This window comes from Cydia strobilella, chromosome 13, assembly GCF_947568885.1.
Source record: "Cydia strobilella chromosome 13, ilCydStro3.1, whole genome shotgun sequence".
Classification (NCBI taxonomy): domain Eukaryota; kingdom Metazoa; phylum Arthropoda; class Insecta; order Lepidoptera; family Tortricidae; genus Cydia; species Cydia strobilella.
The window spans coordinates 14,089,503-14,116,075 of NC_086053.1; the positions used below are offsets into that span (position 1 = coordinate 14,089,503).

Here is a 26,573-nt window from a genome sequence, read left to right on the forward strand (position 1 = left end):
AGATTATTTAGTATACCTACCCTTTAAGGATGACTCACGTTAGACCGGGCCGTGACCGGACCGGAGCTTCCGGCGCTTCGTTTTCTATGGAAAGCATCACGTGATCACCTGTCATGTCATAGAAAAATAAGCGCCGGAAGCTCCGGCCCGGTCACGGCCCGGTCTAACGTGAGTCATCCTTTATTTGTTTTGATTGTTTGTAAGCAGACTAATTTACCAATCTTTAAACCAACTTTCATAAATATTAATAGTATTTATTTTCAATATTTCTTAATTACTTCGGTTAATTCAAAACCAATTTAGTGCAATGCGTTTAAGAAAACAACAATTAATACTTTCTCTTCCGATCCCACAATTAAAACAGAATGGACACTACGTTTTAAGATATTAATTATCGATTTCATAAAAGCACGAAACGCACATTATCGATTGAATCGATTTCCGTTTTTTAAGAAGTTGAATATGCTATTGAGTCTTATGTAAATATCATTTCATACATGCACCACTTGTTGCTCTTGGCCGATCATGTCGGGCCATGCTCAGTGTTAACTCCAAACTACTGGACCGATCATGTTCACTATAGTTTTCATTGAAAGTATTTATTAAGCTTTTGTGTCACGATTTTATTCATATTTTTTGGACCCATGGTTCAAAAACTAGAAAGGGGGGACGGACGACGGACGACGACGACACACATATATGTTTTTATATATATGTTTCGGAGCGATTATTTCCGAAAATATTGACTATATCAAAAAATAGTTTTTGGAGACCCTAATTCATTTTGAAAGACGTATCCTACGATACTACACACTATTCGGACAAAGCAAAAAATAATAAAACAAAGCCTCGGACAGACATACAGGCATGGCGAAACTATAAGGGTTTCTAGGTGACTACGAAACCCTAAAAATGTACAGCCAGCAACAGAAGCACACCACCAACTGATAACATGTACCTTTATCCAGGGGTTCCCAAACTTTTTTGTAGTGCACATTTTGTAGAGCCGGGGAAGTTTACCGGAATACCGCGGGTTCCGACCCGCCTGAGTCGACGCCGCGCCGCCTCAGGGCGTCACGAGTGTCACGACGCATAGTTAACGAACCACTGATCTAGCCAATTACATAGGAATATAAAGAATACAATAATCGTGGGCAGATGCTTAAAAAACTTCTAACTTACTGTTGTTGTTGTGATAATAAGAGCGCGTGACAGATAGATAGGTACGAGTAGATTACTGTTAAATTTGTTTAATGTAAAAGCCGTTGAAATATTTTCTACATATTTTTCAATCGTGACTGTATGCCGAGTGGCTCTCATGCTTTAACGTTAACGTCAAACAATAAACAAAATGGCGGCCGATATCTGTAAAACGGCGACCGATATCTACATTTCTGGCTTAAAACTTTATTTTTCTTTGCGAGCGTGATGAAATAGTAGATTGTGTTACAAGTGAGCAAAATGACATATTTACGGCGAGGGCGTACATTAAATCCTAAACGAAGCGAAGGATTCTATAATAGAATCCCGAGAGTAACGAGGGATTCTAAAGTAGAATCCTGAGTGTAGTGAGGGATTCAAGTGTGTTACGCCTAAGATGGAAATAATTTTGCTACCATGTGACACATACTGCTTTTCACATCACCTATGAGGTAACTATCATGTTTAAAAATATTATTTAACCTGAAAAAATAATGTGCAATTTTTTTAAAATAGTGTCCTAGAACAGAAAAGTGTTACTTTGATCCCTCCTAGCAGGGAAGAAAAGTGCCACTTTGATCCCTCCTAGCAGGGAAGAAAAACCCCTTTTTCGAATTGGTGATGTAAAAAACATTTTGTGTAACGCAGGAGGTATTAAAACTGTAAGCCCGAGTTATAAAAATCCTTTGCGCTCCGCGCATCGGCTTTCTATTGGCTCTCCTCATTGATTTTGCTCATTACTACCTTATTGCACAATATACTATTTCAAATTCTTTCTCTTTCTAGATCGTGGAGCGAGGCGTAGACCCCAACGCGCGCGACGGAGACGGTGCTACGCCCCTCCACTTCGCCGCATCACGAGGACATCTCACTACAGTCCGCTGGCTTCTGAGACACGGGGCTAGACTACACCTGGACAGACATGGGAAGAGCCCTATTAATGATGCGGCAGAAAACCATCATTTAGATGTAAGTATATACCTATCTCTCTCTAGATTGAGATTTATACGCGTGTGAAGAGGATGGCCCGATGCCTCTCCACTGCTTCACGTGGACATCTAACTACAGTCCGCTGGCTATTAAGACACGGAGTTAGACTACATCTGGACAGACATGAAAAAGTCCTATTAATGATGCTGCAGAAAATCATAATTTAGATGTAAGTATAGCCATCGCTCTTCGCTCTCTAGATTGAGGAGATTTATACGCGTGTGAAGAGGATGACGCGATGCCTCTCCACTTCGCTGCTTCACGTGGACATCTGACTACAGTCTGCTCTGGCTATCGAGACACGGGGTTAGACTACATCTTGTCTGGACAGACATGGGAAAAGTCCTATTAATGGCGCAGCCGAAAAGCATCATTTAGATGTAAAGAGCTTATTACACTATCCTAATTTAGTGACTAACAAGAGGGACGCCGCTATACGTGAAAAACTATAGGATGTATCTCTTATCGCGTCTCACGTATAGCGGCGTCCCTCTTGTTAGTCACTAAATTTAGCAAAGTGTAATAAGCCCTTAAGTATAGTTATCCTTCACTAGATTGTGGAGTCTCAAATGTTTTATAACCTAAATATATGTCACGCAAAAACAATAGAATGTCATCATAAACTTTACTCGGCATTTACGCCCTAAGCATCGGAATCATTGACACCACATTGTCCACAATACTTGCCGTCATTTGCCGTCAATGGCCGTAGACACAGATCATTTACCTAGATGGAGCATAATATTTAAGGCGACTGGTCACTACCTACACATTAGCACTTTCATACTCAAAGCAGTTCATCTTTTTGGGATCTATGACGATACAGACAGACACACAGATACACATGTTAAACGTATACCTAATACTATTTTTTGAATCGTACTTTAAAAATGGTGTAAAATGAAATGATATAACTTTATTTCAGGCAACTAGTGGCATATAGATAGCATACATATTACAAGCAATATATTATTTTAAAACTAAAAACTGCAAAAAACATCATGGTTGCGTTACATTACGCAACCCCGGAGTGCCAGGGAACTGGCCGCGGAACCGCCGGAACTTGACACCCTTCGGCCAAAACTCCTCCTTGTTGAAGGTCGCTAGACGTTCAGTCGGAACGCTCACCACAAAAGAATTAAAACTTGCATTGTGACGACAATTAATATTGTATTAATTTATCGTATCATATCAATTTATCAGTCTGTCAACAAGAAGGCAGAGGACCTCCAAACATGGAAATTACTCCACCGACAAGAGTCTTAGGTACTCTTAATATATGATGATGTGTCGAGATCGAGATTACAACTTCCTAAAAATAAAAAAAATACAAAATGCACCAGGTGCGGCTCCAGCTTAACCCATATGTCCAGGACTAGTTTTTGTTCTGAACTCCTTAAGATTCATATCCGAGAAACCTAGTAGGCTCTCTCCCCTACTAATTCTAAATTATAATGAGTATCTAGTGGTAGGAGTGATTTTTTTCCAATAGCTCGAAAACAACCCAATCAGCATAACTAAAAGAAATGAGTTATTTCACAAGTTAAATAAAGCTCAGTGAAGTGATCAAATATCTTCGTAATCGCTTTATATATAAAGCGGTGACTAAATGAGGCAGTCAACGGCAGATCACAGGAACAATGAAGCCAAGATCACGTTTGGAAAGTATCATTTTCACCGGTCACACTCTGCTAGATAGCGTCGTGTGAGTAATTAAATTAATTTAGGCTTTGGTTTGCTCATGGTATTTAATCTTTTAACGAAAGGTGTTAATAGTGTGTGAAGTTAGGTACCTATTAGTCTTTAAATAATTGAAAGTTTGAAACAAAAATTGTTTGAAAAAGTAAGTTGATTGAACTGAAAGTGTACTCGTAACATGGATATAATTAGTGGATTTGTCGATACATAGAGGCATGTATTTAATGCGCCCAACGTCATATGATCTAATAGGGGATATTACTGCAATGTTCTGCCACCAGAGTGCAGCACTAGCGTCTTTATTTAGTAAACTATAGAGTAACTTATACAAATAACAAACTGTGCCTTTAACAGTTTTTGTCAAGTTTTCAGAGATAATAAAATATGACATTGATGCAGCAAGGCGGTTTGTTTACAGAGGACCTACCGGGAAACGCGAATCCGAAATTTCGCTATCTGCCTCTTTATCGCTCGAATATGTAAGTGATAGAGATGTTAGATAACGAAATTTCGACTTTCTTGTTTCGCGATAGACCCTCAGATTGTGGTAGTGGCGCCCTCTACGCAGAGTTTCGCGTAATATTCTCTATTAACGATGGCGGGCGGAACGTTAGTTTTTTAAAAAACAACACTAGCCATACTCTGCGTAGTGAACTAGTGACGACGATAACGATACTTTTATAATTAAGTTTCATAATTAGGATATTGTGTTGTTATTACCTGAATAAATAAATAGATAGGTAAATTTTGTCAGAACAAATTTTATTGTGGGACCAATGGCGAAAAAAAATTTGGCTGTCCCATAGAAATCAGCGGGAATCACATCAGCCGAAATGAATGAAACAGCCAAATTGTTTTTCGCGATTTCGACATTGGTCCCATAATAAAAGTTGTTCAGTTGTTATGACCTCTAAAGTCACTACGCGACGCAGGGTATGGCTAGTGATTAAAATTTCATCCTGTATGTTATAATTTTCATGTATCATCTGTTTATCTGTGACATCGTAGCTACACTTACCATCGTTATTAAATGAGCTCTTATAAATTCAACACGGATACTTTCGACTCAAGCTTTATTTCCTTATCTGTTAGTTTTGTATTTTTCACCTTTGTTTTTTTTTTTCTTGTTGTTGTTAATGTATCTTTGTAATGTAATAATGATGTGTTGCCTGAATAAATATTATTCTATTCTATTCTATTCTATTTGGGAGATATTTCTTTGACCTCAGTTTGATACATGGGAATATTATTTCATGAGTAACTATCGCGGTAACCGAAGACAATATTACATAGGGATATGTATGACATTGTATGACCCTGTCAATAACCTTGCCTATAATATGCGTAAATGCGAACAATGATATCAGCCATCCTGTATAATGTGACGAATTGTTTTAGGCATGGTTAGTTCAATGTTATACTGTGCATCCGGATCGGGATAGGTTTCAATAGGTAGGTATAATTATAAAATTACCTACGGATTTTGGCAGTAACAGAACTCTATGCTAACATAGTTTCTATAAAGGATGACTCACGTTAGACCGGGCCGTGTCCGGACCGGAGCTTCCGGTGCTTCGTTTTCTATGGAAAGCATCACGTGATCACCTGTCATGTCATAGAAAAGTAAGCGCCGGAAGCTCCGGCCCGGACACGGCCCGGTCTAACGTGAGTCATCCTTTAATCTGTTTATAGATTGCTATTTTTATAAAGATGATTTTGTACAATTTCGAATGTATTCAATTATTATTTATTGACTAATAAAAAAGTGTTAAAAATAAGAGCTAAGCGTTTTTTTCTTGTTGTTGCGCACACCTTTGGGCCATTTCTAACATTTTAGGGTCCCGTACCTTAAAAGAAAAAAAAACAGAACCCTTATAGCATCACTTTGTTGTCCGTCCGTCCGTCTGTCTGTCACGATCCTTTATCTCGGGAACGCGTGGAGCTATCGAGTTGAAATTAAAACCATAATATACTCAGGTTTACAGTTCCTTGAAGCTGGAAAAAAAAATCAAATTTCTAAGTTAACGTAAAAACAGATACGGCCGTTTATTCCGAAAAACGTATATTTTGACACTCCCGTTGACCTAGAACTATGAAATTTGGCAAGTAATATCGTCTAATCGTTTTATACTACAAATAAAGGGAAAAATATGAAAACTATAAATGTGTAAAAAATTAAAAATAAGTTAATTTTGTACGGAACTCTTGGTGGGTGAGTCCGACAGTTTTTTTACAAAAATATGTATCAACTCTAATAAAAAAAACAACTTTTTGTATGGGCTGAGGTCCGCCACAAACACAAATTATAAATGTAATTGGTAAAGAACAATTCAGATCCCTTAGCCCATATAATCTTAAAAATATAAGATTAGAGTTAAGAATATTGTAATTCTTGTTCCTTATGAAAAATAAACAGTTAATTTTTTTATTTTTTATTTTACATTTTTAGATAAACCTCATATCATAAACTTTTAACATCTCAAGAGAAAAAAAGAAATCCACTCACAACTTTATTGTTTATTGAATACTTATTATAATAAAATAAATCTGTTTATAATTTCTTATTTGACAGTGTCTCAACGCACTGGTAGCGGCCGGCGCGGCGGGCGCTGACAGCAAGCAGTTGGCTACATACAAAGCGGTCCACTCCTGCGCGTGTACCCCAGGAGACGCCAGAGTAAGTCTTTATTGAACTATAGTCCGTTTACGTCAACCACATTGACATGGCAAAGTGTGAAAGTACTATATATATTATATAAATGTCATATTCTCATAATAATTTGGCATTTACACACTGTAAAGTACCAAGCTTGGTCCAACTCCAGAGTCCATCTTCGCTAAGTTTGCACTGACCTGACAGTGGTACTCGTATTGTATAGGAGCGACATATTTGACGTGATAACTTACGGACTCTACTGTAACTGAATATAAGTAATAGCACTGGCTTAATTAAACGACGCATTGAAATGGGTGAATCAACTATTTCTTGTTGTTATTATGTCCCGTCAGCCAGGGGACAATATTAGCGTTTGTTTGACGGAATGTTGTATAACGGTCCACAAACGTGCTTATTAGTGGTAGCTCAGTGGAAAGGCCTTATATCTACCACAAAAATGCATGTTTGGTTAATTTTATTACCAATAAAGTCGGGGTTATAAGAGTGACCCAGAAGAACGTAACCATGGCAACGAGTGACAAGAATAAGTTGATTCACCCAAATACAATAGCGCGAACAATATACAATAAACACATTCATTTTATATATTTCTCTCGCCGATCATTGAGACCGACTTCAAATATCGCGAATTATCATTAACGTTGCAAATAAACTCGCGGATATTATAGTAATGTGCTCAGTTTAGTATTTATTTCACGATAAAAACTTGAAAGCTAGTGAAAACTTGAAATCATTAGAAACTCCTATGGTATTTCATATTCAGATCGTATCCTTGTTAATTAGTTTAAGTACCCATAACTTTGCATTTAAGTCTGATTTAAGTATTTATGGTGGTTTAACATTCGAATCAGTTCATTTAATGTTAAATTTACGATTACAGATTTATTATTTATTCTGTTGATTGTTCAAGTTTACAGCTTAGCTAGTTGCGTTTCTACACTTTCTATCTACTCCATCCTCAGCAATTTTTGGTACATAATCCGCAATTTATTTTGAACTTTTATTGAATAATTGAGGATTCCAAATTCAAAAATAAAACATTTTTCTAGGTCACAAGAGGCTAAAGGAGACCTATTTGACTCTTTAAAGTGACTGGTAACGTGACTGATGCCATGTTTTTACTAAAATCTAAAATTGAGATATATTTAGTCACGTACCATGTCACGACCTCTCAATACTTCAAACTGGCCAAAGTGGCCAAATATATCGTAACTCACCTTTGTTACCATAGAAATAAAGATATAGATAGCTACTTTCACCGACACTGTTTATTTGATACCGCCAGTACATAATAGGTACCGATTAAATAACTAAGGACACTGGACTGAAAAACTGAAACATTTAATTCTTTTTGCAGTGCGCTCTACCCAACTGCATCAACTCCAACGGAACCCGCTCGCCCTTCTACCTGCACGCGCCAGAACGCGAGCGCAGGGGTTCCGTAGCCGAGCGCAGGGGTTCCTTACCCTCCACGCCGATTGGGTCCATAAGTTCAAGCCGATCCGGCCCAGCGGATGGGCTGTATGTCAATCCGATGCAGAGGGCATCCACCACGGTCACACATCATAGCTCGTCGGGAGAGGATAGCTCAGGTTTGTTATGTTCTTGCTTTTTCATTTCTCATGCTCTGAAAGAGGGTCATTGTTATTCTAAAAGGTGTGCAGAAAATGATACATACGTGTCTGCACTAGAGCATTTTACGTTCGAAATACGTTTTTTTTTACGATAAGCAATTGAAATTTGAGTTTAAATGGATTTGTTATACAATTTCCATTCTGATATTTGACTCTCAATTCCATAAATAACGTTAAATTTTGTCTGTTGTTAATTGAAGGTATAAGAATAATTTATTTGTACCCTCAAGAAATACTATAAAAATTTATACTTAGTCATGTTTAAAACAACACATGCATTTTACTTTCCTCGTATTCGAAATGAAAAGTAGTGTTTAACTCGGGTGAAAGGCATCATTTCTGCCTCGGACTATTGGCGCTCTCACTGCGTTCGAGCGCCAAAATACCTCGGCAGTAGTGAGTGCCTTTTATCCCTTGGTTGGGAAAAAAAAACAACAACAAAAAGAAGTTCTAAGCTTATATATACATGTATATATGTATGTACAGAATTTTGGACATTGCCGAATTAAAGGTTGCCGGAGCTCAGCGATGGTGCGAAGTGTTACGGTCGGCAACCCGCGTGTAACTCTACCGCATGCTTGTTTTCCACCGACGTAGTATTAAAAAACCGGCCAAGTGCGAGTCGGGCTCGCGCACGAAGGGTTCCGTACCATTACGCAAAAAAATCACATTTATTGTATGGGAGCCCTACTTAAATATTAATTTTATACTGTTTTTAGTATTTGTTGTTATAGCGGCAACAAAAATCCATCATCTGTGAAAATTTCAACTGTCTAGCTATCACGGTTCGTGAGATACAGCCTGGTGACAGACGGACAGACAGACAGACAGACAGCGGAGTCTTAGTAATAGGATCCCGTTTTTACCCTTTGGGTACGGAACCCTAAAAAGGGTTAAAAAACACATCCAAAATCCAAGGAGTACCATGACGACTCCGAAATTGAAACTCAAAAATGTTATTGCAAATTCCTGTTTACTGTTAAAATGTACCCCATGACTTATTGTTTGCACACCCATGGTTGTCTGCCCATTCATTCGCGACTGTTTACACAATCTGTCTCAGTAGTTATCGTTACAGTACTTCCTTGCTACGAAATTAGCATGCCTTGTTACGTGTCTTCGTTGTTAAGAGGCCGTAGTCGATTTTGGAGCAAAAATGTAAAATTGATAGATTTAGTCGTTGAAGTTATACACGTTTTGTTACGTAATATCTAAATAACAAGTAATAATTTCTATTAGCACGTCTTCTCATCTTGCCTTTTAATAATGAGGTCGCGAGCGTGCGTCACCGGTAATGCATGAAGAGAAGGGGCAGTTTTTAAAAATTCATCAAAAAATCATGGTGGTAAATTATACAAATTGATGTATAAGAATAGTTTCAGCAAATGTTGTAGATTGTTTAAGTATCAAAATTACGTTGAAATTAAGTCGATTTTTAGAGAAATTGTCACTTGTTTTGAAGTAATTTCTGAAGAAAATTGATTTCGTCTAACTTTCATTTACACTACTTCAAAGTCATAACAATAAAAATGTAGTCTGATAAACGTCAAGTACAGGATATGTGTAATACAAAATTACCATGTTTAGCAGTCCAAACTTTACGAAATTTACAAATAAGAGCGACATAATCAGTGCTTTACGCGCGTAACAAAAGGTGTAAATTTTCACGGACTAAATCTATCAATTTTACATTTTTGCGACTAAAATCGACACCGGCCTCTTAATACACAAGATTATGTTTTGCCCAATTATGGGCGCTATTACAAAATACAACAATTTGAATGTAACACCCGCACGGGCTGTGGTGCACTACATTAGGTTTCCGGTGCGTAATTTCAATCTATGTGGGGTCTATTAGGTAGGTACTCACAATATATTCTATCTAGAAAAAGTTTATTTGGGCCACTTCCAAATCTACATGGTACGTCCAGGTTTAGGAATGACGAAGTTCTGAGGTAACAAGCATACAAAAAATACGGTCGAATGTTGCTTCTTCCTAAATTGTTTTGAAGTCGTTTAAGAAATAAACATGCTTTAAAACTACATATGTATAAAAACCGGCCAAGTGCGAGTCGGACTTGCGCACCGAGGGTTCCGTACTTTTTAGTATTTATTGTTATAGCGGCAACAGAAATACATCATCTGTGAAAATTTCAACTGTCTATTATATATAGCTATCACGATTCATGAGATACAGCCTGGTGACAGATCAACGGAATGACGGACAGACGGACAGCGGAGTCTTACCCCGTACCCTTTGGGTACGGAACCCTATAAAACAGCAAGCCTTCAGCAAGGAGGAGTTTTGGCCGAAGTGTGTCAAGTACCGGCGGTTCCGCGGCCGGCTCCCTCAGTTGCGTAACTGACAACTCACTCGTAATGTGTTTTTAGTGTTTTAGTGTTAAAATATACTTTTATAATATGTATGCTAGTTATAAGGTATTTATATATGGGACATTGCTTGAAATAAAGTTTTTCATTACATTTCAAAACATTCTCCTTTTCATCCAAACACTAACGTGTGCATCTTATTACGTATGGTGCTTATACAATATTGATAACGTACTTAACGTAGCTAATCCAACCTGTTCAATTATCACTGATGCAACACACTGATCTACACCCATTTGATACGCAACACTGTAATACAGTTATTTTGTCTTCACAAAAATCTACTTTGTAATATATACGTAACATCCAATCTTCTGAAGATAATCCATTTGTTTGGAGCGTTGTAATATTAGTCAGGGAGGCGAATGCGAGAATTAAATATCATGTTTATTTATTTATTTATTTTTCGGAGAACCAACAGTTATTAATTATACAATAGTTATATAAGTAAATAACAAAAAGCTAATTATAAAACCATACGTTTTTTTTTTTCATAATATTGTAGACGAGAATTACCCATCCATACAAACTATCAAGTAAATTGCTCCCAGGTAGCAAAGTGACGTTAGCGACATCATAACGACGTAATTATGGCGTCATATAGACGTCGCTGACGTCATAATGACGTATAAATGCTGTTAGGGCTGGGACCCAGTGGAATATACAATTGACAATCTTTATTCTTGTTAAATAATTTAAACTATTAATAGAACTAGCTTTGGAGATAAGATTATGAAAATCACACGCGATTTCTTTTGGGTTTGCAAACAAACCTAACATACATTACATTACACACATACATAATTACACATTACATTACATTACGTACATAATTTTTTGAAATTTTATAGGCATGCATAGCACTTAGGCATCATGCTTTCATCCTATTGATTATGAATAAGGGGGAAAATATGTATACGTCGACGTAGCATCACCTCCATCCGCCTCACGAACTACGAATATACCAACTGATAGGCGTGAAAAATCACCGCCGCATCTAATAGGGCGATAGCAGGACGGAAGTATTCAATTACAATCGAACCGATTAGCCATCCTCTTTATTCTAATCGAGTTAGAGCAGGACAATGAAAGTTCGATAGTCGATTAGTGCTACGGTGAATAAGGGTGCAGGAAGTGTTAGGTAATTTTTTGCACATGAATGATCATTAGTTTTCCTGGTGTGGTGTTGTGCGGTCGTGTTATGTTAATGCGCTTTTCTTTCTGAGTTGTTTGCATTGTGAATTATTGGGTAAGATGAGTGTGGTTAGCAAGACTATGTGGCGGTCGTGGACGGTGGAGCATCATTCGATGCCGTTTGACGGTTATGGAGGTTTGATTTTTTTGGTTTAATTAATATCGACGAAACGAATTTTAAATAATAGTCCATCTACTGATGTGCCGTCAGAAAGTTTTTTTTATACTACGTCGGTGGCAAACAAGCATACAGCCAGTCTCCGTAGCCTATGTACGCCTGCGACTCCAGAGGAGCTACATGCGCGTTGCCGACCCTAACACTCCACACCCTCGTTGAGCTCTATAAGTGATATTTGGCTGCGGTTTTCTGTAAGGTGGAGGTACTTCCCCAGTTGAGCTCTGCTCTAGATCTGGAATGACATCCTCTGTGCAGTACCCTACCACACAAAGCGAGATGATTCAGTCTTTATTTCCAAAATGAAAGTTTATTTTCCTTCCTGCGAAATTTTCCTGTAATTTCCAAGAACTTTTACAAATGGAATCTTTCCATAACTTGCACATATGTAAGTACATCTAAGTTTATCAAATCTCTTTCTAAGACTTTAGTTGGGAAATTAAAAGTACAGTCAAATAATTTAATTTCTGACCCAATTCGTACTTTGTCACAGTTACAATTAACTTGAAAGTCGCTAGAGACCTCATACTATTGTCACTGTGACAAAGTACAAAATGGGTAGGAAAATAAATTCGAAATAAATTAATTTTTTCAGCATCGGAATAAAAATGACTGCCTGTTTTTAATTTTGCTTAATTTCATTTTACCCATAATCTATTGTAGCCTGGTTTGTTCAAAGTATTTTGAGGACCTAATGGAACTCAGTTTGAATCTTGTAAATATTCAGTGGAAAAAGTTCACAACGTTGCATGTGACTTACATATTTGAAAAAGTTCATTTCATTTAGCTTTTTTGTACTAACCTATAACAGATTTGTTCAGTCAATAAACTAGGACAGCATTTTAATAAGTCAATTCTAAAGATGATACCCTTAAATATACTATGCAACTTGTATAGATTACTCAATGAGTCATTTAGGTATTTAAGAATTGAAGGCGACTTTCATTAGACATTTAACTTCGAATTTCATTTGCAGCGTGTTCCGCCTCGGACGCCGACGCCAGCAACGCCAGCGGCTGGTATCTCCACAACGCCACCCCAACCCCCAACGCACCAGCAGCTTTATACCAACGAGTTAGGGACCTGTTCCACACACGCTCCCCTGGGCCGAGAGTGCCGGCTGAGGGGCAGGAGGCGCCTGTTATGACTGGTGAGTCTTCAGTCTTATCTCCACACCAGTTCTAACACCAGTAGCATGGTAGGGTAAACTCGTATTATTTGGTGACACGCCAAATTCGGCGATACAAGTTTTGAAGCATGACACCCAGGAAAGTCAGTCAAAACTTGTATCACCGAATTCGTGTCACCAAATAATGCGAGTTTACCCTACAAGTGAGTCAAAAACCTGTTCCATCGCTGCCCTGGGTCCGATCCTTTCTGGGCACATCCGAGTGCAATAGCAGCATTGTTCTTTCCACGGAAATTGTGGATAGGGGTTTTTGTGGCGTGCTCCATGTGCATTAGGACCCTTCTCTAATGGAAATCCACATCTTTTTCAAATCTCATAGGTTCATATGGTGCCAAATAAAAAAAAAACTATGATTAAACGGAAACATTATATATTTACTTAAATATTTTTTATCAAAAATATTTATACAGCCCAATGTCTACTTTAATCTGGTGATTTCGTAGATGTAGTAATTTCGTAGAAAATAGTGTTATACCAGATAACACTATTTTCTTGAATGTCGCGGTTCATAACTTATGATAATTGATTGCGTTTCCTACACGTTTCATTCACGCACTAAGTGTGAAAAGAATAATTAATTTATTCAACCGGAACATTGATTATGAAATAGTATTAACACGATTTAAAGGTTTGCGTAAACACTTAACACCTGTTAAATTAAATGTGGTATTTTCTATAAAAAGGGACTTTATTGTCGATGGCGCTTACGCCATTATTAACGTTGCTCCGATATAAATACAATACCGCGCGACGCTGTGCGGCGTAAGCGCCATCGACAATAAGGTCCCTTTTCATAGAAAATGCCCCAAATTACCTATCAACCAATTTTATATCATTGCATGCATACAATCTTATTGTATAGTAAAACACAGCTTTCAAGAAATGCGAAATATATTTTCAGCTTCAAGTAAATTTTACAAGGTCAATTCATCATTGTTATGGAAGAAAACATATGGCTAGTTTGAGACAACGATTTAAAATAATTCTTTTATTTCCAGTAAAAGCCGAGGTCCACGGATCCGAAGTGACCACGGTTCCCGAGCAGTCAGACAGCGACAGTGGAGCCGAAGCGACCCGTCGCGACCATCACTATGAAGACATCTACATGCCCAAAGAAGAGCAACACCAAAGGAGAAGGTATGTTGCTCTTTATGAGCAAAATCACGGTCTACGGATCGTCTGAAGCCATTCACAATTTCAGAGCAGTTTGACATGGACAGAGCGTCTGATGCGATGCCCCAAAATACCCCTATGAAGACATCTACTACATGCCCAAAGAAGAGAAACACCAAAGAAGGAAGATACCTTAGTTATCAGTAGGTATCAGTCGAAGTCCTTAGAGCTTTTAGTGACTACGGTTCCAAAAAAGTCAGATAGTGAAACTTTGGCTGTAGTCACGCGCCGCCCCAGTAGCATTTATACGTCATTATGACGTCAGCGACGTCATTATGACGTAATAATGCCGTCATTATGACGTCGCTGACGTCATTTTGCTACCTGGGCGTGACCACCACTACAAAGACATCTACATGCCCAAAGAAGAGCAACACCGAAGGAGGAGGTTGGCAGCTTTATCCACCAAGGTTCTGGAACAGTTTGATAGTGACAGTGGAATGGAGGCGAAGCGTCGCATCCACCATTTTGAAGACATGCAAAATGGAAATCATCATCAATCAATCAAGCTTCTATGCAGCTGACTGATGTATAAGCCGTAAAGGTATATTATGACATTCTAACATTCTTCTTTGATAAGCTATCTGAAAATAAACTGGACTTTTTTTTAACAGGAGCACCTCCCGCGACTCCGGCAGCCACAGCAGGCCCGGCAGCGCGGCGCTCATCGTCGACTATACCACCAAAGAAGGCATCGACAGGTTAGTATTGATCTAACCTTAGTAACCACATCATTTGCCAGCGTCTAACTAGACAGTTTAACCATTGTAAACATCCTTAAGATCACAGAGTTAAAAAAGGCAGACGCCGATTTCCACATGTTTACGTGTGACATGCACACATTTATAACTCGAGAGCTAAGCGGTCTGAAATGGTTTGTCATGACGTCACAAAATTATCTTAGCGACACTACCTCTTTTCATCTGTCAACTTTGTGCCTACTACATATTGAAGGTATAAGGGAGAACTACCACACAAATATAATTTGATAAAGAAATAAATAAATTATTATAGCTCCATATGTCTCTTGGTGGAATCCTTCAGCTGTAAAGGAATCAATTATTGATAATATCGCTTGAAACAACTGTAGTATTGTATATCAAGTTTTTAACACATTTTTTTTGTTTAACAGCATAAACAAGGCATACGAAGAGGTATCCCCTGTGCCCGAGAGCCACGCCAAATCCACCATTGCCACCAAACTCGCTGCGCTCACACATAAGGCACAGAACTTCGTAAGTACCGACATTAGTATTAATACAGACATCGCGCCTTGATCAACGATGAGTTTATGCCAAGCCCCATAAGTACCTAATCTTTCATTGTTCTGAGTACTAGGTCCATCGATATATATCGATCGAAACATAGGTAGGTACTACTTAAAGGTGACGATCTAAACATTACCACAGATTATATAGTAGTTCTTACGAACAGATACTTATGTCTCAAAGAAAACACAAATACCTACCGTTTTGATACCTACACAAAAATACAATTGAGTGTCCTTCAACGCGCCGCTCCCCGCACCGCGCGCGCCGACGCAACACTAGGGTTGGCGACGCAACGCTAAGGTTGCCGACGCTTCTTTCAAACACTTAAGTGTCTTAGGTAGATAACATCCTATAAATGTGTCGTAAAAAACATTACCTACATCTTTTAAACAATTTAATAGTAGGTACCTACGTAGCTTGCAACTATGGTAAAAATAATAATAGTAGGTGTAAGTACCTATATTGTGAATGTCTACTTACTTTTCCTTATCTGTCAAACGAGGAATAAACGATATTTTTTATTTGTTTTGTTGTTTCTGCATCCATCCACACTACAAGCTGTGTTATTTGTTCGTTACGAAGACATTACTTTGGCATAGCGCGCGGTGATGTGCGTGCGTGAGCGCGTGTGGCAACCAACTGGCTAGTTTTAGTACCGCCGGCGGGAAGCGAGTCGTAGGTATAAATCCGAGCTCGCGCGGAGAGTTCCATAGGCCTGACATTACTCTTGCTGCGTCGTTGTTGCCGCCCGGATTCCCCGGATTACCCGTAACTTAAATAAGTATACATCTTTGGACTTCCATTATTTTCTATGTTCACTGCAAGATATATAATTTTATAAATTTTTCGTATCCGTGTGGGATGACCCACACACACACACAACAATATATGAAATGACTTATTCTCCCCACCAGGCCAGCCGCCTCTCCTCAGCGGCCGGCAGCCGACGCGCCTCTGTAACCGAGGAAACAACCATCGTCCAAGCCTCCGCTTCCTCCGGCGTGTCTTCCGGCGGCAGCTCCGGCGACGAGGCGCCCCCGCCGCCGCCGCCGCCTCCGCCACCAGTCGTGTTGGAAGAACCGGCGTTAAAACCGTCGGAATTGCGTAGCAGGCTGTGTAAGTAAAAACAAAAGTGAGCAGAAATACAACAAAATCCAACTACGCTATTAACAGTGATAGTATTTATACAAGAAAATCAGAATAGGTTGTAGGTAGTAAGACGCTTAAGTCTTACGAGTACGAGGAGCCGGCGTTGGAACCGTTGGAATTAAGAGGCAGACTGAGTAAGTAAATTAAGGAAAACTGTTAAAAAGCGATTAAGATGTCAGATAAATATGTATGTAGGTATTGTAGGTATATAAGTGAATTATGGTTTGCTGTCAAGAGAGCAGGAGTTGATACCGTCGTCGGAATTAGCAGGCTGGGTTACTTGAGGACGTCCTATTTTAAGAAGCGACAAAAATGTCAGACCTAGGTATGAGGTATGTATATAAAAGACTCATGAATATAATAAGCCAACATCACCAAAGACACCATCCAAGTTTCTGCCTGCTTCGGCGGCAGCTCCGGCAACGAGGCGCCCCCGCCGCCGCCGCCGCCACCGCCCGCCGTGCTCGAGGAACCGGCGTTGAAGCCGACGTTAGCTCCATGCATGTTTTTTTTGTAATAATAATTTATATCGTTTGAACACCGGAAAAAATAAAAATACTTTTGTACCTTTACATTATTTTATTAAAAAATATTTAAAATGTTGAATAATCTTGAGCGGTAATAGAAACGCTCATAATTTTTGGCGCGAATTCGACAGAGCGTGATGACGTTACACGTTGGACGGTCCAACTAATGTTTGCTACTAATGACACGTATTAACGTTTTTGACGTTAAAACTCACACGCATTTTTAGAAGCAATTTTCATATTTTTAGCTTTTGTGCAAATGGTGCGTTTAAGACCTATGTTCGTGTTTTTTTCTTTCGAGCGAAAGTTGTATATATGTATAATAATCAAGTATCGACCCAATGAAGTTGCTAGAGAAAGGACATATTCTTGGCATCCGTATCATAATCTAAATAAAACTTTGGCAAAAATTTAATTTTTTCAACAACTACGACGACAACTAAAAACCCCAAACACAATAAGGTTTCGTTGTTTTATCACAGAGTTCCTATGGCCACCTCCTGTCTCCATCATCAGATCAGCTCCATGGTATCATATTATTGTATTGTCACCCGACTTACATATGTATGCAAATAATTGTGTATGCAAATTTTCCGCTTCAATGGAAGTCTGGAAGTGGGTCAAATTTAACTTGCAAGATTTGACCTATGTACATTGCAAGTTTATAAAAAGCTTGTAAAAAGAGCAAGGATTTTTCAAAAACTGCTGCTGAACTCTGGAAACAAAAGTGCAAATCACCGTAAATGCATTTTAAATATTACAAGTATTGACAAAATTTGTTTGTGATATTTAATGGGCGTCTCCTATAAATAAATATTGATAACCTGATTCTCACAGATCCTGATGGTGTTTTTGGGTTCTTTCAACTCAGAATCACTAGCATATTCAATCTTGACGATAAAAAAAATATTCAAAACATTTGTATGAAAATTGTACATTCCACTACGTCACGCACATACTTACAAATAAAAAAAAAATTCACGCTAAAACGTGACGTAATGGAATTGACATTTTGGGACATCTTTTTTTAATGGCAGGTTGGAGAATGCTGTCGATTCTGAGATTCTGAGTGGAATGAGCCCAAGAATGTTCAGATTAGAAAGAATCACGTTTTCAATATTTATTTTACAAAACGCCCTAATCCAGATATCATGCTACTTTCTATATTATACACTGCTACACTAGACCACACTAATAGACTTATGAAACTGACTTTCTAAGACAACGTAGTCACAGAATAAGTAATAGACGTAGCTTATATACTGGTCATATCGCAGATATAATTCCATGCAACATATAGCTATTAAGTCTGAAAAACAAAACAGTTGTTAAAATAATTATATGTTGTAAATAAAAGAGATAAAAATCAGTTATTCTTATCTGATGTCAAGGACAAGTAATTTACGTAACGTATTCAGCACGACTTCTGATAACCATTACTTTTCGTTGTGGATTAATAATAATACTTATTTTATTGGTTAAAATCAAAGATTCATTGGATTATATTATGTCTAAATAAACAGTGTAAAGTCTAAGACAATTTTTTGTGTTAAAATTTAACAGCTAATGTAGAGCGTACAGCCCTCTGTCTCCGTAACGTACCTTTCGTACGTTACCGCATAGGTGCATACCTATGCGGTAACTCTGGTTCTCAAAAATTAACGTTTGAATTCAGTTTTTTTTAATTTGCCCGTTAAAGTATCCTACTGTCGGGCAAAGGCCTCTTCCCTTGATCTCAATAGTTCTCGTTACCACCAAATAAATGGCGCCGTAAGTACAAGGGGCCGATTTTTTAATTTCGACCGCTCGATTTTGTGTACTTCGTTCGTTAAAAAATAACCCCACTAGTAAGCATTTAAATTCTACTAATAGAATTGAAAACAAGTGGTCAATACCACTAAATTTCCAATTTCTATCGCTCGTATTTCAAAAGTTAGCATTTTGCCGTTTTCCACCGATTTACGAGTGGCGAAATCGAACGATCGAAATTCAAAAATCGGCCTCCAGAACCGTCATCTTCTTCAGCTGTCCAACTCGAGGCACGACTTTTTCTTAGACTTTACGAGTTATTTAGAACGAATATACGATCTAATATATTTATAAAAGTACCTATACCTATCTACTTATAAAAGAGAGTGGCAGATAATATTAGGTATTTATATTGTTATAGCTACAAAATAACTTAATAGTAACAACCCTAACAACCATTTAGTTAGACAGCATGTCAGGAGTCGGAAGCTGTAGCTGTGTACATGTATCGCAATTATCGAAGAGGCTAATGGCGTTACGGCTGTTATGCGAGGAGAGGATAGAGGGATGGGAAGATCTTTAAAAAATATTTTGACAATCTAAGTACACGACCGGTCGTTGTGGACACAGTGTAGAGACCTATATCAAGCAGTGGATGGTCGGCTGATATGATAAGTGTAGTAAAAGTAGAGCAGTGGTTCCTAACCTTTTTAACCTTTTTTCGCGAAATTGTGGAAGATTCCATCAATGAAAAAGCAAAATTAAAAACCGCATTTTGATGTATTTTGACTAACTTCGACGTATTTGCAATGTAATGAAGAGAAAATACGATTTAAGTGAGTTAAGTAATTAACTTAGTTCACTTTCTACGTGTAATGGGCTGTTAGTCTCGGCCTGATTGTACCGTAAGTACAGTCAAAACAATAAAATAATTTATGTAAATGATTTTGGGTGAAGAATTAAGTAATGTTCACTTTCCATTTCGTGACGATTTGGAAACCGATGGGGTAAACAAATAGTGATAAAAATATATATTATAAAACACAATATATAAACTAATCATTAAAATTAAAACTAAACAGTATGAGTTGATAAATCTTATATTAAAATTATAAATAAAAAATGCTCCCCGGGTCACCTTCATGTGTTATGGTGCCCGGGAGGCTGGCATCGTTAACTTTTTGGATGGCCAGGTTTATCCTCTGGCCGAGGTAGCTGCCAGCCCTCCGGTCACCTGGGGTATCTGTAAATTTCAGTACCTATTACTCTTTGTTTACCCCATGGTATCTATAAGGCGCTGGGAAATCTCTAAGTTGTATATTGTTATTGTTAATAAACTTAACAAAATAATTAAATTAATGTTGGACAATCTTACACAAATCAACTTAGTCCCATATAAGGCTTGTGTTGTAGTTACTAGACGACGATATATGTATAAAATACATCTACTTCTTTTCATCCTGTTACCATTACCCTCTGTTGGGTTGTAGGGCTCCAATCATATTCCTCCACTGACTCCGGTCCTGGTCAGTTTGAGTAACCTCCTCCCACCCCACCCCCAATACACCCAGCTCCTTTCAAACCAGCAACTTTCAAAGGTATTTGTACATAGATGGCGCCAGCATAGGTTTTACTTTACCTGTCTCTAGTTTTGTTCTATGAGATTTCGCTTACAGCAAGAATACTAGGTATTCATAGGATTGACAGGTAAAACTCGTAAGCTGGCGCTATCTGCCATTCGCCTTTCTCAATTGGTATCTGGTCTTTATGGTCAATGAGATCTGTCACGAGTCGTTTGGGATTTAATATCTTCATCTGTTCATTTCAACGCAATTATAGTGTTTTATTTATATAGTTTTATATTAAATGCTTCAAAGTTTATGTATACGACATTAAGCAGGCTATCTATAGGTAACTTTGAAAGGTCGAAAGATGCCGTCAAGGGGTCGCCCCATATACTAACACGTCTTAGTAAAAGCTATTGGAACTAATAAATTTGCAAGACACTGATAACCCATTGCAGCATTGCTAGTAATAAAGGCGCGTTTCGATTAAAGTTTGTACTAAAACGTAGCTCGATCCTCGAATCGAATAGTTTGGAGTAATCTAATCCATCTTACATGTAGTCGAGCCAGAGCCAATAATACAATCCAATACAATTAACAGGCAATTAACAATAAATGTACAGAAATATTAATAAAGAAAATTATAGAGGTAACAACAGGCGGTCGTATTACTTAAGAGCAAGCTCTTCCAGCCAACCTTTGGGTAGCGGAGACAAGAAAATACCTATGCAAGTAAATATATGGTGCCGAGAAAAAGAAAAAGAAGTCGAACTGAATATTACCAAACAACACATACCTAATATTAATATTAATATACAAATATGTATAACCATAAACATACATATATAAAATTGGAATATATTCAATAAATGAACAACAGCGTCAATAATCAAAACTAAGGAAGAGACAAAATAGTATTCCAATAATTACTTATAGCTAAAACTAAATCAATACCGGTGAAAGAGTAGAAAGAATTAAATAACGAACGACGGAATAAATAAACAAGTTAAAAATAAATAAGAAACTTTGCGTACTTAGGTACTGTACTCCATTATTCATAAAACTTAAATTGTATATGTTTCTCTGTTCTGTATAACTTTCTATTTGTGTGTGCTAACGAATAAATTATTTCTATTCTATTCTATACTATTCTATTCTAAATTAGTTCATTTATGTTAACTTAGTAGTAGTTAAATTAGTTAATTTATGTTTTATCTATTTCTAGCAAATAAATAAATCAAAATGACAGATTAAGATAATTCGTTTGTAACGAGGTTATGAATAACGCCAGTAGTCTTTAGTTGACCAAGACAGCAAGAAGTTAGGGGAAGTTTTGTAAAGCTACAAGTAAAAACTTTAGAAGTCTGACTTAACTGAAGCGTCACACTCGTAAATTGCAAAACTGAAGTCAAACACCAATGTTGTTGATTTACACTTGCCCGGACAAAGAGAAGACCTGACAAAGAGGTAAAAGAAAACTTTAAATTAACATTTAAACAACATCTAACACGAATCGTAAAACTACGTTCGTAAATAGTACTCTCAGATTTCGCGAAAGCGACTTTCAGCGAGCAAAACTGAAAGCAGATACGTATGTAGATCTAATCTGATTACCACCGACAGATAGAAATAACAACAATTTAGTCACGATTCGTTGTTGACGAGGTAACCGATTAACAGTGCTTCAATTCCTAGTATTACTTATACGGACTAATTGGCTGTGGGGTTCTGTCACCTAGACTCTCATATTTATTTAAATTTTAGACTAGTGAGTCTGTGAGCTCGCGATAAGCTCAAAAAATTTAAAAATACTTCTTTGAGTCATTATACCACAGCAACTCACAATGTTCTTAAGCTGGCGCTAGGCTAAACCCTACTGGCGTTTCCTTTATGTCAATTTCAGCTATGAACTTTTTCTAAAAAACGAACTGGCAGAAAATTTTATCAATCTACCGAACCTGTTCACAAAACCACGAGAATCGGTTGACAAATGTGACATGTCTGAGAACATCCGGACATACGAAAGCATTTTGTCCAAGTTGAAACGGGGTCTCCGTTTCGCTAACGCTCGGTCGATAATTCTATGAATATTTTACGAGATATGGCTTTACAAAAGTGAATACGTCAAGCAGAACACGTCTGCCGTACACGGGAAGACCTGTGGGCCAAAATAGCCACCCGTTGGGTTCCATAAATTTAAAGTCGTCACGGTAGAGTTCGTCGGAGATGGCGGCACGAGCTTGACGTATTTGACAGAGACTGGTGGGAAATTTTCGAGACTGGTAGGCCCAGCAGTGGGACAACATGGGCTCATCATAATAATAAAAAAATTATACCTCAATTTCCTATGTTTAGGAAATCGAAAACCCGTAGAAAGTTTTCTTCTAGTTTGACCACAATTTCAAGAGAAAGAATCCAATGCCCATGAAACTTACCGGATTAATTGACAGATATATAGACTTTAAATAGGCAGTTAGATATAAATTTAGTTTAATTTTTTGTTCACTTTTTACATGTTCAAAACTTTGTCCAAATTTCACTTCGCATACGTTATATTTTATCAATCTTTTGACGCATAGTCTGCTACGCCACTTTAGAAGCGGACTGTTCCTACTCTAAGATCATTCAATATGATAATTCACACAGAAAAAATCATCTAGACTTGACCTTGTGTAAGAGGTTTCGCTGTGGATGTTGCAAATTCGTGCAGATTTCTTGATTTTACGTTTTACGATAGGGTGCACAAATAGAATCACCGGAGCGAAACGTTTCAAACAATTTTATTTTGTCAGATAAATACTGAAACTTAACTAAGGAAGATAATGTTACGTTTCACCGCAATAGATATAAACTATAATCATTTGATATTTACCAGTCGCTTTTCGGTGAAGGAAAACATCGTGAGGAAACCGGACTGATCCTAACAAGGCCTAGTTCCCCCTCTGGGTTGAAAGGTCAGATGGCAGTCGCTTTCGTAAAAACTAGTGCCTACGTCGATTCTTAGGATTAGTTGTCAAGCGGACCCCAGGCTCCCAGGAGCCGTGGTAAAATGCCGGGATAACGCGAGGAAGAAGAAGGAAGATATAAACTATATATCTTAATAATACTCGTAAAAAACCAAATTATGTTATTTTTTTAGTTTATAGGAGTTTTGCCTGTTTTCCTATTAGGTAGGAAAATGAGATTGTATTTCACATTTCGCTTAGGTATGTCGTCTGATATTACCTATTTGGTAATAGTTATTTGTTTTTCAAGGGGGAAAAGTTGTTGTTTAACCCGAGCAAGCGAAAGATTCAAACATTTTGCCACCGAGTGAAACAAAAATTTTTTCACCACACCAACACAAGGAAAATAATGAATGTTCTTAAATATTTACATATCATTCAAAATCATCATTTAAAAGTCAATTCTACCAACAAACATAAGAAAATAAATAAATAAATGTCGGGCGTCCTATTATATGTCTAAGACCGTAAAAAAGTACGGTACTAGTCTACCCAAAAATACGATGTAATTTTTTTTTACAGTTTAGAATTTTAACAAAGTTTTGCGTTTGTGTATTCGAGCTGACGAATAATATTTCAAAGATTAATATGTTTTGTTTTAGTTAAATTGTAGTTTTAATTTTAATGACATTTTGTAAAAGATGTCTAAGTAAATATTCCAAAAAAAATGTTTCTGGAAAACAGAAGTACATTTTGTAGTTGTAACGGCAGTTCGAAGTGTTCGAACTTGCTTGAGTCTTACGACTTAAGGTATTAAACTCTACAGTATTCATAAAGATCTATGTGTCGTAATGTATGTGCATAACAAACAGACGACGAGTAATGAATAACGAATGAAGACACAATTTTATAGAAAATAACGAATTCTCTTTACGTTACCTTACGCACCGATTGACAAGCAGGCATTCCACCATTTACCCACCACCGATAAACTCAATTAACCACCGAGCAGAGAAAAATAGCTTTAATTACAGAGACATAAAGCATCCGTTCACAGCGCGGTGCGTGTCAAGTGATATAAGCAGTTTTTATACGCATTGTGGTGTTGACACTCATTCTCTTGTGATTATTGAATTCAATGAGCATGCCATCTCATCGTTATTAATTTGTTCAAACATTTTTCAGCCCTAATTGATTAGTTAAAAAAATAGTTTTAGAAGCTTTTGTTTACAATAGTTATGTAATTAAATTATTAAAGAATAGTATAAAGTTTTAAAATTATTGATCGTGCACGCATGGTTGCGTCGGCGCAGGGTGCGTGCGCGCGACTTTCTCTCCCCTCCTAACGGGCGCCATGTTTCAGCTCGCCGCGGCTCGGCGTCCGCAGACGAGGAGCGGCCGCGCGGGTTCAATCTCGTGAACAGGCAAGCCGTGCTTCCGTTCGTGCCGCCGGCCTTCCCCCACAACGCGCCTGACAGGCTGATTAAACCCTCGGAGTATTTGAAAACAATCACGGCACCGTGCAAGCGGGACGACGCGGCGGCGGAAGCGCGCCCGCCGCCGCCGCCCGCGCTCAGCGACAACGCGCCCCCTCCGCCGCCCCCGCAACCCCCTATGGCCGCCCAACCGCTAGCAGCAATCAGCAGCGCCGAGCTGTGCGCTGTCCGCTTGCGCGCACCGGCTGCTAAAACGCTCTCCGCTCCGCCGCCCGCCCGCTCAGTCAGCCTACAATGCTTACCGAGCGCAGCGGAAAACTACAAAAGCGCGAAAATAGACTTAATAGAAGAACTGAAAATGTCTAAGGATATCACTGGAATCAAGAAGATGAAGGTTGAGCGGGCGAGGAGGGAGAGTCTTCAGGATAAGGAGACGTTCTCGGAGTTCACGAAGCGGTTTACGGCGGAGAACTTCGTCGATCAGGTGAGTGTTGCATTTTTATTTTCAAGGTCGAGGTGATATATATATTTTTTTTAAATATAAAATAAACTAGTTTATTTGCGCTTCTTAGAAATATAAATTGGAAAACCGGATTTCTAAAAAAGTTCATTCCAATACGGTCCCCACTTAAACTGACGAACATCTCGAGTATTGTTTTAAGTAGAAGTTGTCATGCTAATCAATTGCAAATGGTAAATAACTCATGAATTATGCAAATTTTCTAACGGAACTATTGAACCCGTCATAGTTTTTCTTTTTTTTACAAAACTAAAACTTCAAGCATATTTAAAAGCCATTTTACTTAAACAATTACTATTTAAATGCACGATTGCTAAATTTAAACACTTATAATTGATAAAACATTTATCTCATGTTTTGGATTCTTCTGTCTATCTATCACAGAAAGAGACAGCATTAGTGCCAATTAAAATAATTTCACTAACTAACAATGGTCGACCTTACCACGGGTTGCCATCAATGCAATTAACTTCCAGAAAGCCACTAAGTACCAGTGGCCAATAAATATAAATACGGATGTCATGTCACCAGCTGTCAACGAAACGAGTCAAATTTTCCTCCATGCATCTTCGTCAGCATTCCGCCGCTTCCGTACACTAACCCACTGATCCATTTCCCCCCCTACCCATTTGCATCAGTTCCAAAAGAGCATAACTCACTATGAAACCCAAAGACACATACGTCCTTATTGATTAAAGATAAGGCTTCGCCACATCCATATAGGCGTAAGACAATATGAAACTAAAACATATATACGCCCTTCTTATCAAAGTATAATACTGTCCGCGAAATGCATCGTGCAATGATGATGAATGATTGTATTTTTATTGTTTAGTTTTAAACCTTATCATAACGCCATAAGATCTACTTCTGGTCACTTACAAAATACCTTCTTTTTACGAAATTGTTGCATACTTAGGTAATTATCTCAGTTAATTAATTGAGTACGTTGATCTCGAGTTTTGATTGGAGTATCTTAGGAAATGATCTTTAAGTTATTAATCGAGATTTATCATTAAATCTTTATGATTTGACTTTAAGTAGGCGTGAAGTGTATGATACCTGGATATACGTATACCTACCATGGAAT

The 26,573-nt window shown here is 37.9% G+C and overlaps 1 protein-coding gene across 5 annotated transcripts in view; it reads left to right on the forward strand.

Annotated features, from left to right (window-relative positions):
- The window catches only part of LOC134746779 (espin), a 132,529-nt gene that overhangs the window by 95,912 nt on the left and 10,044 nt on the right, over nt 1–26,573 (forward strand). For all 5 annotated transcript variants that reach the window (XM_063681319.1, XM_063681317.1, XM_063681316.1 and 2 more), the window contains 9 exons: nt 1,987–2,169; nt 6,461–6,565; nt 7,923–8,157; nt 12,936–13,109; nt 14,147–14,285; nt 14,936–15,022; nt 15,454–15,556; nt 16,507–16,708; nt 24,891–25,447. In XM_063681319.1, coding sequence (XP_063537389.1) covers nt 1,987–2,169; nt 6,461–6,565; nt 7,923–8,157; nt 12,936–13,109; nt 14,147–14,285; nt 14,936–15,022; nt 15,454–15,556; nt 16,507–16,708; nt 24,891–25,447 — 1,785 coding nt within the window. The remainder of the gene's footprint in view (nt 1–1,986; nt 2,170–6,460; nt 6,566–7,922; nt 8,158–12,935; nt 13,110–14,146; nt 14,286–14,935; nt 15,023–15,453; nt 15,557–16,506; nt 16,709–24,890; nt 25,448–26,573) is intronic.